Source organism: Rhipicephalus microplus, chromosome 4, assembly GCF_043290135.1.
Source record: "Rhipicephalus microplus isolate Deutch F79 chromosome 4, USDA_Rmic, whole genome shotgun sequence".
NCBI classification, from domain to species: Eukaryota; Metazoa; Arthropoda; class Arachnida; order Ixodida; family Ixodidae; genus Rhipicephalus; species Rhipicephalus microplus.
The window spans coordinates 3,943,468-3,956,924 of NC_134703.1; the positions used below are offsets into that span (position 1 = coordinate 3,943,468).

A 13,457-nucleotide genomic window follows, 5' to 3' on the forward strand; every position below is an offset into this window, starting at 1 on the left:
ACATATCACATAAAGAAACGTTACCATGATATCAAGGGTGTTATATATGAGGATGACGCCCATGAAATCAGCAGAAGGTAATCTCACCTGATGGCGTGCAAGACAGTGTGTCCTATGGACGTTTTAACTGTTGTATGCGTGTGCGCTTAGAATAACCACTGCGTTTGTATCGCCAGTATGTGTTGTTCCAACTCATTGCCACGAAGGATGAGCAGCAGTGACGAAAGAAGCCGCAAAGAGCTGCAAATAACTTGTCCCATGAAGTGCTGGCAATTGATGAATTTGTCCCAAAATTGACTTGATAGAAATCTCATCGGGAGCCTTATACATTTGCCTAAGACGACTAGAAGCTGAAATCCAACTTCTTTCTTTTTGTGCACAGTTCATGCATTCATCCTCTTTGAAAGCCTCACCTGATTTCGCGCTGCGTTCATCATCGGCCCAACTTTGAACAAGCGACGATTTCACGTGAAGACGTTCATAGTGCACTCATGGGGACATCACGAATTGGTTGATCTGTGACATCATGTGATGATGGCTTCACGTGAATGTGATTTTTCTTTTTTGTATTTTGCATTACTCACATTGGTTCCGACGCCGTGGGATGCCGATGATCAATTCGCGCGTTTTATCAGGCAGCAAAAGCTTTCGCCTTAATGAACAAATGAAACAGCAAAAACCTACGTTATTGGCATGCACTGGGATCAAAGTGAGATGCCGCAGAAATATATAAGGCTTTATCACCCGGATTACGTATAGCATCGGCGAGCTTTCAGCGATCATGGGCAGCATGTCCCGATGGCGTTGCAAGTCATCGGCACTGTTGATGCGTGTCGTTTCCGACTTGACGAGTAGATTTGCCTTTACCTCGCCGTTGAACAGGTTCACAAGCACGAAGCAGGCGATGAGCCAGGCTCCCAGAAGCACGCGATTCGCCAGAGGCACGAAGCGAACCTGCGTCGCTATTACGACGAATGTCAGACTGAACGCTTAACGTTCAAGTGGCGTGCTTATAAAAAATAATTGATATGCGAGGTTTAACGTCCCAAAACCACCATGTGAATATGAGAGATGCCGTAGTGGAGGGCTGCGGAAATTTTGGCCCCCTGGGGTTCTTCAACGTGCACCTAAATCTGAGCACACGGGCGTACAGCATTCTCGCCTCCATCGAAAACACAGCCAGCGCAGCCGGGATTCAATCCCACGACATGCGGGTCAGCAGCCGCGTACCTTAGCTACTGGACCACCGCGGTGGGGCTGCTTTTAAAACATTGTAATGGCATAGTTTCAGTAATAGGGCGTCACGTTTCGGGACTCGCATGCCACAAACAATTTTTAGCATCCGTCAAGTATACGAGCGGAGTTACAGGGATTAGTCGCATGCTCCAAGTACATCATCTCTACCAGCGAATGGGCTTTTCTTTCTTGTGTTGCGAACAGGAAGGTGGGGATGACAAGGAGGGAGGCATTCGTGAGCGGTTTTCATGACCATCATCACTTTCTTGTATTTTCAAACACGCGGTTCTATTTCAGTCTAATCAGGTGCGCGGGCAGGAGGCGGCATCCAGCGGCGGCCACAGTAACTACCAAGCACACTATGCTCAAATAAGCGAATAGCCGTGGACCTGCGTGTATGACATCATTTGCAGAGAGAAGAGGAGTTATTTTTCGCGGACTTTGCTAATTACTTGTTTGTCAATTCTAGCCTGCATACAGCGCAATATTTAGCTTGAGTGTCCTCGGGGGCATCGACTGACAATCGGCAGTGCTGTCTGACCAAGCTCAATAGGTTTTGCAAGGCTTTTTTAATTGCGGATCAGTTTTGGGGCCCGGGTTGTCGTCCTTCGATGCATCTATAAGGCAGCACGAACACGCACACGGTAAAGTGTTCTGTCTATGCTGGCAGTGCTCAAACCAAGTTGAAATTAACGATGCCTAAAATAATATAGCTAAGAGAAAAACTGGCAGATCCCACGTACAGTGGGAATCGATGATATGCGAAGTACGTACGGGGAAGGTTGATATGTCACTTTCAAATCAGCACAACGTTATGAGGCGGACGTAAAATATGCCGTACATGACATCCATGTCATAACTGTCATGTTTAGACGTGTCATTTACCTTCATGTCACTGGAAGGTGATAATTGCATCAGGCAGCCGTCCTTAACACTATCAGGTGCCGAAGTTTCATATCTCACAGATAGCTTCCACGTTTCATTAGCCACATAGCGATTTATAGAGTTTTGTCACTTCGAGCTTGCGCGATGGTTCTTTTCTTCTCTTTGCTTTGCTTTTTTCAGATGTCATATATTCCGCTTCTTTTAGGAATAAACTTTAGCTGCGAGTCAGCGCTGTAGTGTGTCTTTTCTTTCCCGTCCCTGTTTACGTCGCGCTAGTATTCGTTTAGGATCAGCATTATAGTCGGTATCAGTAAGAAAACTGCGACCAAGAAATTATAAAGAGGTGTATAACACCGAATAAATGTTTGTTGCAATAGTAAAGTGCTCAATAAACTTGGTTATACGGTATAACGCCTCCTTCTTTGGCATGGACTATTTCTTTTCATTTCCCAAGATTGGACTTCGGCATAGTACACAAGATAGTCAAAAATGCGTGATCCGCGTAGCGTGTAGGGTGTCGCACTTCTAAGCTCGAGGATGTGTGGCACTTCGATTCTCGGCCACTGCGGCCACATTTCGATGGGCGCTAAAGGCAAGAAACACCCGTGCACACGCGTGCACGTCAATGAGCCCCAGTCGATTAAAATTTCTCGAGCTGCCCTGCACTGGGGAAGGGGTGAAGGAGCAACCTCTTTTCTCCCCTTCATCCCTTCCCCACTGCAGGGTGGCAAACCGGATGTGCGTCTGGTTAACCTCCCTGCCTGTCCTTGCATCTTTATCTCTCTTTCTCTCTCTCTATCCCAAGCTGCCCTTTACGACGTCACTCATAATCGTAGCTTCGTTTTGGGACATAAGGCTCAATTGTTTTATCAATAAAGTAAATGAACAAAATAAAACACTTCTGTTGGCAATCACAAAATTAAACGGTTTCTTGGTTTTTAAAAGAAAACATATTTTTTTTAGAATCGGCCAAATGTAATGCACTAATGCCCTTACCCTCGAAGAATAGGACTTCGATGTATGCGTACAAATATTTTGACACGTCCGTAAATATGTTTGTCTGTCTTCCTTTACGGCCAGCAACCCGATAGGCTATTGTAGACATCGTTATCAGGACAATGTATGAAGTAATGAAGAGAATCCACGTCTGTAAATAATCGAAAATAAAGAGAAGGCGATTATTATGGCACCATATACTGCATAAAATGACTTATTTTATTTCAAATGGGATGCAGGACATTGAGAGAAACCCATCATCTCACACCTTTTTTAAATACATAGAAACTCTAAGGTATTAGCGGTTGAAATTTACAGCAGCGAATTTAATTCTACTCTTTGCACTTAAAAGAAAACAGAAAGCACGGTAAAATCGCAGTCTTAGAAAATGGGGAGGCAAAAATAATGTTCGCGTTTATCCCCACTGCGCACGTGCTGCATGCTATCCTCTTGTGCGCAAAAAAAAAAAAAGCGCACCCAACGAACACTGTTTTTGCTTGTCCTATTGCTGAAAGTCAATAATATATATTGGAACGTGCCAATGTATTATTTGTTTGCTGAGGGTATCGACCTGATTCGCAAACAAACTAGTCTGCCGAGAAAGGAAAAAAAAGTCATCCTTCATATATAGCCCAAAACAATAGAACAGACCTCAGCAAAGATTCAAGAGAAAAAAGGGCGTCACGTGTTCCACAAGAAAAGAGAACTTTGTCTTGTTTCAGGCGTGCAAGACGATGAAACGCGTTACCAGTGAAGTCGCTCACAATCTGTAGTATACTATCTCTATAAGGGCCATAGAAATACCTCGACACCCGGGTCAACTAAAGGACAACGTTACGCGTATGGTGTGACTATGGTGGACCAGTTTCGCAATTTCATGGAGGGCTGTTTAGGGCTCATGAAAACGAAACAACAGTTGTGATAGTATTGCGAGAAGCTACGAAAACTATATAAAGAAAGACTACCGTAACTCTTTAAAGTGCGCGTGTTACGAGGATTCGTGATCACAACTCTTGCAAAATGGTTGTAAATAGTGCGAAAAATTTCATTTGTGCACGATATTATGGAAACACAAAGCCAAGACAATACCAAACTGAGCCGGCTACACCCCGGTATCAGTATGAAGCAGGTTACTAACTGGCGTTAGCTACATAAATTTGGTTCTAATATTACCCAATGAAATCCACCAAACGCAATACTCGGGCACATATCCACGGTGTTTGGAGTGGCCGTCTTTCAGATACTTTTCCCACCTATACACTGAGGCCACTCAAAACTAGCTTGTCCTTACTAGAGGAAAACCCGTTTTAGAGCTACCGCGAGGATCAGGAGAGCCCAGCTTCTCTGCTCAATCAGGCTCAGCGAGCCCCGCAGCCCATCGGGTCCTCGGACTAAAGTAGACCAAATCATCCTTGCCCTAATACTCTAATGTGAAATAAAGTTTCCATACTTCTGTGGCTCCAGAAGCACGAATGATATGTATGTTTGAGACTCAAAATGTTTCTATGATCGCTGATAAGCGGCTTCGTTAAAGGAAGTTCAATATGTATTTAGGGCGCCAGTACTGTACACATATATTAGAAAATCACACTTACCGTCCTGTCAAACATGTTGATAAAAGCTCCCGGATCGGAGACGAAAGGGTCTCGCATGCCACTCATAATTTTGATGTAGTCAGTGAAGAGCTGATTCGTTGAAGGGAACTCTTTCCAAAAGAGATATTCCAAGGCGAACGGGCCCGCAACAACATCGACGAGCTAAAAGCCGGAAAAAGAGGCGTTGTAATGATAGTTTGAAACGAAACAAAAAAAAAAAACAAAACGATTGAGCACTCGGCTTCTTCCATGATTTCAGATATATTTTTAGAATTAATTGCTTCTTGAATAATTGCATATGTCAGTGCACCGGGCCTCACGTAACCCTGGGAAGGGACAAAAGTTATTAGCGTAAAATCGATCCATACAGTTGATCCTTGAGTTGAGACAAGGTGCTTTCTTCTCGAGCGTCTTACACACAAAAAAGCATATTGATCCCGCAAACGACATCGTGGTAACTGTTACAGAGCCACGAGCTTGAGTTCGTATTCTTCATTTGGTCTTCATCATAGTAACATGGTCAAACGCACTAGAGTTAATCCGAAATAGGGCAGCATGGTTCATCTCACGAAACTATAGTTACCACAGCAGTGTCACACGAATTAAAACATATTTTCACCTACAGTTTTTAGCGATATGTAGTGACATAGCCATGCTAACATTATTACACAAATATGTCCACTCTGACAGGTCATGTTCACTTTACCAAAGCGGTCGTGGTCAGTGTCAGCTGCCATGTTAAGAGGAAAGGCTATATTTATTAGTGTTTGATATTGTCTTCGTTAGCAGACGTTGCACAAAAAAAAAAGCTTCAGTCTGACGCATCGTTAGTAGTCCGCGGCATTTTCTTCTGAAAAGTGGATGTGCACAGGCTTGAACCAGGAATCGCACTCCAGAGTGGCATCATGAGACGGACATCTGGTGGCTCCGCCTTCGGAGACTATGGCCGAGTGCATGGGCGAAACTACTTTATTAGTCACGGAGGTAATCGGCTGTGGCTTATTGGTCACCCGGACGAAACATCTTTGTTCTTTTGCATCTTCACACACGCTAGGACAAGAAACGACGAACGCGAGGAGGAAATCGGGGCCAGTGGACGTCTGTTCCGTCACCGGCTCTCACCCCTGGCTTCGTCTCAGTCAGAGGCTTGCGCACGGGGAGGGGGGGGGGGAGAATCAGCAGCAGCACTTCCACAAAGCAATTAGGAGGAGGCGCGCAAGGCCTGCACCCCTCATGTAATGGGAAGGGGGGCGCTGCGACTCGGCGGCGGGTAGGGTTCCTCGATGCGCGCGCCCCCTTGGAGGGTGGAGCCACTTTCTGAAGGGGTGAGTGCCACCTTCCAGTCGGCGGCCGCCATTCGGCTGCCCCCGTCTCGTTGGGGCTGGTTGAGTGAGACACGTGCGCGGTGTTTTCTCGGGCGAAATGCCTGGTTGTTGTGTGCCACAGTCCACAAACCACTCTCGAAATGGCTACAGGATGTTTATATTCCCGAAAGATCTGAAAAGATGGTTCTTGTGGCTTGTAAAGATCAAGCGAGAGAACTGGCAACCCACGGATCACTCGTGTTTGTGCAGCGTAACTTATGCCATCTCAGCATTTCCAGAGTTATAACTTAAAGCGCTGTGACACGGGCACTTTCAATCGCGATAAAGCTTGATGTAACTGACTCTCTTCACCAGCTGCAGAGCGGTACGTGCCAATCACTGTTGAGAAATTTGATTCCGATCGGGCTTAATTCCGATCACCAGTGCACCGGGTGCATTACACGTTTATTTGCATGCTGTGTACATGCGTGTTTAACTCGTTCATTTTGGATCACACAAAATGCGTAGTTCTCAATCGCTTCTTGTACACAAGCTGCAATTGCGCGAAGATGTGCGCTTACGTTGTGCGCTTGTTGCTGCCGGCGCCTTCAACTATTCCTTTTAGGGGCAAAGCTCTCTATGCCGTGGGTCGTATGTCGCGTGTCATCGTATAGTCGTCGTATTCGTAATAGCCAGCTTCATTGCATTGGATGTAATTTAAAACAATATCACAGCAAATCCTCGGAGTGAATGATGATGAGTGGGGCGAAGCGTCCATCAGTCCGTCCGTGCTTACGTACGTAAGTCGTGTCTTTCCGTTCGTTCGTCCGTCCCTGTGTTGGTCCACGCGTCAGTGCATCTGTGCGTCCGTCATTGAGCCCGTACGCTGAGTCCGTATGATGACTCATGGTACCTAGTTGACATGATATCGCAAGGAAAAATAGTCTCGTGGAGATGCTGAAGAGAAATTGATGATGAGGAAAATCTTTTCACTGAAGCGTTGGCTTATAGAATGCAGCATTTTGAACCATATAGGTGAATTTCTTGTGTAGGGAATGTTGAAGAAAACTAATTGTGAGCAGTGCAGGGCTGCAATGAAAGGCTCGACGAGCCATGAACACGCATATTTAACTGCACTGAAGGAGTGTGTTCAGGATGGCGAGAACTTGTGTTATCCAAGCGCTGAGGTTATGAGCTCACTCATATATTGTGAAGAGGACTTGAAAGAAATCACATCCGGAGCAGACAACCTGTTCACCCTGATGTCCCTTCTCAAATCTGTAACTGAATATTCAATCAAAAAGGTGAGGTGCAGCTTGCAGGTATGCCAGCAGTAGAAGGGTTCTTTGGAAAAAAAATGTTGATATCAAGTTATGCACGAGGAAAGCTGCGCATTCACCTGCGCCAGCTGGAAAGAACGAGAACCTGTGGAAGTGGAAGCAATACATGCGCTGCGGTTAACTTGCAGTGAGTTTTAACGCTTGTTTTTGAAGTACAATAAAGTCATCGTCCAAATAAAGCTGTGGAATCCGAAATTGCTGCATCATAAATGCAATTTGCTTGCTCATTGTTGTGAAGTCGTGGGGTCGTCGCTTCATTTTAACGATATCAATGAAAGCTTTAAAAATTGTTAATTTACAATATATTACTATAGAAAACACACTAAACCCAGTTTGATAGTCAATGTTTGCGTGCAAGCCATGGTTTATAGCCATAAAAGCCACATGTAGATCACCAATTAGTATAATATGTTATCAACAATTTTTGACCAATATGCTGTTTGCAGTAAAGTATAAGAGATGAAAACAACGTAAAATATACTGTGCACGTCAGGGTGTGGTCTGTAAACAATATATAAATTCAATCATTGAAGAAAATTATATGAAAATATGGTACGCTATCAACGTCTTAGGGGCGAAGCTTCTAAAGCCGTGGGTTTGTCCATGCATGTCTGTGACCGGTTCGTAACCACCTAGTTGTATGACTCGCTAACAATGTGGCGCTAGTGTGAGTGACAGACAGCCGGACGGACAGACAGACAGATGCACGGACGGACTGATGGACGGACGTACGCTTTGCCCCCCCCCATCATGAATGATGATGAGTGTAACGAAGCGTTCTTCCGTACGTGCTATGCTCCGCGGATATACTGGACGGACAGACGTATGAATGGATGTACGGATGGACAGACGCATGAACGGACGCACGGACAGAAGCACGGATAAACGCTTCGCCCAACACATCATCGTTCACTCCGTAGATATGCTGTGATGTTTCCCTTTTCTTTTGAAAGCATGTACTTTTAGGGGCGAAGCTCTCTATAGCGGCACTCGTTCGTCCCTCGCAGCCGTTGTATATGTAACAAGTATAGTATTTTGACCTCCAAGGTGGTGCCGGTGAGAGATTTCTCCTGTGCGTTGTTGAATCATAAGAAGATAGTGCTCAATGTACATGCCAGTGGCTGCTAATGGAGAATGAGAGACAGGAGCATTTGGCTTTTAGTTAACGCGCACGCTGTGATCCCCATTAGCAGCCATTGGCATGTACATTAAGCACCACCTGACAAGAAAGGGTTGCTACGTTATACTCGCTGGGTGTAACCTCCTTAGCTTTAGAAAGGTTTAGCGAGCGTTCAGCCGCAGTGCCATGAATACAGTGAACTAGTATATACCATGAACTCGAGGTGGTTAAAGGTGGGACGTTGACCCGTAGCACAAGCTGTAAGAAAGTGTGCGTGTGCCACCTCTCGTTTAGTCCTTGGAATATCCGCTGGATGGCAGTGCTTCTATATGGGGAATATATGATGAAACGATGCCAGATGGTGGTACTTGGAGTGTTGAATAGATGAACAAATGGACACACAGACAGATGCATGGATTGACGTATGAACGGAAGCAGGGGCGGATGCATGGACGAACGCAGGGATGGACGCACGAACAGATGCACGCACGGACGGGCGGATGGACGCATGGACAGTCACAAAGACGGTCACAAAGACGGTCACAAAGACGGTCACAAAGACGGTCACAAAGATGGTCACAAAGACAGTCACAAAGACGGACGCAAAGACGGACGGAAGCAAGAACGATTGGGCGGACGAATGCTTCGCCCCGCTCTCCATCATTCACTCCGTGGATATGTTGCCAATCTTTTTATTCTTCTTTTCAAACCAGCTAGCAAATGGCAAACTATTTTCACACTGTGGAATGCACACAACACAGACACATTGAAAGGTCATTCGACTTAGGTGCGGGCGTTTCACATCTTTAACCTATATAAATAGTTAGCGACTAGTTCAAAAAGACGCTAATTGAAGGTGTTAACGCGCCTTGCGTCGACAGTATTCTTCTGCTGCGAGCAAGTCCAGCTGCTTATGTCACTTTAAAAAGGAAGACTGCAGACTAGATATCTAAGACCTTCACACTCCCGATGTAAAGAACTTTATTTTTCTCACGTTGTTTGAGCACTACACGTTTTGACACAACAAACTCTGTATGCAGCCGTGCAACACTCGGCTGACCGTCGTGACTATAGGCGGCTTGCGGAGAGGGCATCGTAATGGCGGACTCTGTAGCAGATGACGTGGTTGTCTCCACCCTCCAAAGCGGGGTTGGTGGTCGCGCGCATTGAGGAATCCTGGGTCTTACTATAGTTGGCCTGTGTCGGAAGGGGGGGGGGGGGGGCGAGTAGCTTACACCATGCCACGTCACAGTTTTAACCATTCTTCCAGTGCCACTACTACCACGACTCGAGTCGACAGCGGCGTGACAACGAACTTCGACATGTTAACGACGCGGGCATTAGCCTAAGGGCCAAGCTGCCGCACGCAAACACAGTGCGCAAGAGTGAATCGGCGACGCTTTTTCACCCTCCGCGTGGGTATGGCGGGGTCCTATAGCATGTGAAGTGTGTCTGTGTGGGGCGGGTAGCACATGTACAGGCCTTAAGCACGCAGGCGGCGGCGATTAAGCCGGAGTTGCAAGCCAGTGGGGGAACCGCCATCTACCGGTCTGGTTTCCTCCTCGCACTCATCGCTATCTTCCTCAAGTCCGGAGAGATCCCGGACTTCCTAACTGTTATCTAAGCATAGAATAATGGTCTGATGACTTACCCCCTTGTCGATCATCATGAGACTTCCGACCATTGTGCCGTTTTCTGTAACGCCCCCATAGTAACCATCCAGAGGGGCAACGATTTCTGTGCTGCGTGAGAATCGATATCAGAACGCACAAGTTTCGGTGGTACAACCCCATTATGCAGAATGGTTTCTCTACGTTGACAATTTAGGCCGAAAGCGTTAACAGATACCGGATATATATACCGCATATTAACCAGGTTCCAAAACATCTCCTTTCATCCCTTCAAGCAAAAAGAAAAAAGAAAAGCCAAAAAAGGCAGGTGAATGTTTGGAATCAGAGTTAATCTTATTCAGCGTCACTGGCCACTGATTTCTCTGTTAGCGTTCCGGTCGTGATACAAATGGCCTCATTGTGGAAGTAAGGGTGTAATGCATTACTTTCTAAAGTATCAAGCTCGTTCTCGCGTCAAATGTGTGGAACCAAAGGAACCGAAGCCTCAATAAGAAATTAGAGAAGGGCACGTCGCGTAAAGAATCCTTTATTTGAGCCCATCTTTTCTTCAGGGAAGTCTTATTTATTAATAACGCGCCTCGGTAGCACATGTTTAAAACTTCGGGTGCTTCCTAAACATAGCTGTAGCGTGTTGAATACCAAAGTATGTGTAGTTCTCCGCATGCTGCTGCTGTACGAAATGTACCTGTCTTTCAGCTGAACACTTTCCAACAAAGAATGACGTATAACTTTTTTCTGAATAGCATTTCATTTACGATTTAACTTCGCGTATACTTAAAAAAGGCACATTTTCGTCAACGTAGCAGAAATCATACATTATATGCATAGACATAGAGGTAAGCTTACTTGAGTGGAATCAGAGCCGGTTCTTTTTTTTTTTACGTTAAGCTTTGTACAGTGTCAATTTTCATAAAAGGTAACACGGCGACGCATGGCCTGCGCGCTCCGGCGGCTCCTAGCCGCGCGTTCAAGCGGGAGCGAGAGCAACCACAGTCTCTTCTAACGTCATCTCGCGGCGACCATAACAACCACGCGTTGCTGATATGGGACCAGCGCCAAGATTGCGACCCCCTCCCCCTTTAAGGCGATTATGCGAGAGCTGGTAATCGCATTGAAGGGGGAGGGGTTGCGAGCTTTCCGTTCTATATCAGCAACGAATGGTTGTTTTGCTCGCCACGAGATGACGCGAAAAGAGATTGTGGTTGCTCTCGCTCCCGTTTGAACGCGCTGCCAAAGCCGCCGGAGCGCGCAGGCCACGTGTCGCCGTGCTCCTTTCATGAAAATTGACACTGTAGATTTATCGGTGAAATAGTGAAATATCGGGAATACCATTAAAAGCCCTATTTGAATTTTTTTTTATCTCATGCTGAGACCTGGACATGCAAACGCCACTACCCTATGTCTAGTACCGCGTTCTGCGTCTCTGCAACTGATGAACGAGAAACCAGGCTATAAATCAGACTAAGAAAAGTATCCATATTTCGCGAAAGATAGAAAAAAAAAAGGAATTCCTCTTACGTCATATTCATAGATGCCGTAATATTTGTCAGTGCGGCTCCCACGTAGCCGTAGATTTTCTTCTCGTCGTCTTCATCGTAGACAAATGTCCATGGTGGGTACTGAGCTCGACAAGAAAGCAATTTACTTACTGTTATATAATTGCTACGTTAATTACTGCCAAATCTATAATGAAAGATTATTAGGCGAGCAGTGCTGCTTGAGGCAATGTTGTGACACGTGCGCTTGTGCCCTTCAGGGCCCCCACTGGTACACTTGTCGAAACTTTGATTCCAGAGACGGTCCCTGCTTGGCCATTTTTCATGAGTTTCACTTGCCCCCGAACTTATCTCTCATTTGCATCGTAGTCGAAACATTCTTATAATTTTGGTGCAGTTTGGGGTAAAAGGGCGATGATTAAGAAGTACTCAAGTATGTTTGACTAGGGAATAAACAGTATCCCTGTAAATAGTTCACTTTGCGAATAGAATATGTTATGTTCGATTTGTTGAATAGCCGCCGCTCGATAATTCGACAGTTGCAACGCCTTCCGACACCACTACTGAATGATATTGAAGGAAGGCTGAAATTTATACTCCGTATTCACGATCATTACACGATCTTTCTGCGATCCTATCACGTTATAAATTTCTAGCAACACAAATAATCTAACGTTATTGTTTTGTTTTGTTCCACTCAGAATGGTAGATAACGTCTTTGACTTCAATGAGATAGATTAGAAAAAGATTAAGAATGGGTTTTTTGAGGAAACTTTTGAAACTTCGCCCTACTTTGTAAAAGTCATTTCTTTCAGCAAAGTTCTGAAGTCTATAGCAGGACACACGAAAACATTTCTGTTTATTTCATGTAATATGTTGGACGGGCAAGTTTATATGCATGAAGTTATGCTCTCCTCAGCTCAACTTGTATGCAAGGATAAATTAAATTACATTCATACTGGTATTTTGTACCATTCGACATGTTCCTGCTGTTTTATCTCCAAGTTAGACTAGCTGCATCGTGGAACAAAAACACATGAAATTGCATCGTACTTGTTCTTACGAATAATGAAGTACTTTCGCCGGGTGCAGTCAAAGTTGAGAAATTACGGAATAGTTTAATAAATATATGTTGCGGCCAATATTTTTATAGTTTTAGGCGAACAAAAATGTGCCTTCTTCAGACCAACATGAAAATAATTGTTTTGCGACTGTAATCGACGTGAGAAAACTTCATCACAATCAGGAATGATGACGGGGGGGGGAGGGGGGGGGGGCTCCATGTTTTATCTCGCCTCAACACACTTGTTGAGCATTTACAAATGACGCTCTGCTAGGCTGCACTAGAATCCTACAAACCTGCGCTTCTTACCGTGATTGCTGCCACCTTCATGTGCCTCATGGTCAACTGCTTTCGGTTGATTTTCGCGGAAATCGTGATGGTGGCGCGTTAAATAGCGACCCCTACTCGCTGCGGCCTTGGTAGCACCAATAGCATTCTGACATCGATTTCGTTTACGAAAAACAGTTAAGCAGCTACGGTTTACGGGGGCGCAACTCATTAACCTCGACTTATGGGAGCGCAGGTTGCCCGTGGCAATAAATCAGAAGTTTGAAGAATCATTAAAGGATCTTTCATCCCTCTGAACTTGGTAGTGACATGTCTCGTGCGGTGTTGTACGAGACCGGCGCTTTTGTAAGGATCCCGCACAACTATCGGCGCCCGCATCGAGGCACGTATAGAGAAAACATTTTTTGAGAACAGCGTATCGGATGGGGAAAAAAGTGCGTATCGAGGTCTAGTCGATGCAAATACCAGTCCTGCAAACAACAGATCTTCCGTGATCAACACTA

At 45.4% G+C, this 13,457-nt stretch overlaps 1 protein-coding gene across 1 annotated transcript; it reads right to left on the bottom strand.

The window, feature by feature from the left end:
- Positions 1-422: 422 nt before the first annotated feature.
- LOC142814150 (uncharacterized) lies at positions 423-13,008 on the bottom strand. Its single transcript, XM_075892111.1, has 6 exons — positions 12,976-13,008; positions 11,626-11,726; positions 10,128-10,218; positions 4,713-4,874; positions 3,118-3,268; positions 423-962 (listed from the first exon to the last, which is right to left on the bottom strand). Exons 1-6 carry the CDS (start codon positions 13,003-13,005, stop codon positions 577-579), a joined length of 921 nt encoding a protein of 306 aa, XP_075748226.1. The 5' UTR covers positions 13,006-13,008; the 3' UTR covers positions 423-576.
- Positions 13,009-13,457: the final 449 nt, after the last annotated feature.

Bases quoted from the DNA above. Each gene is read 5' to 3' on its own strand.
- LOC142814150 (XM_075892111.1), bottom strand. From the start codon at position 13,005: ATGAGGCACATGAAGGTGGCAGCAATCACG. The intron at 11,727-12,975 runs GTAAGAAGCGCA...TGTCGAGCTCAG, and splicing joins TGAAGGTGGCAGCAATCACG to TACCCACCATGGACATTTGT. The intron at 3,269-4,712 runs GTAAGTGTGATT...GATTATTTACAG, and splicing joins TCAACATGTTTGACAGGACG to ACGTGGATTCTCTTCATTAC.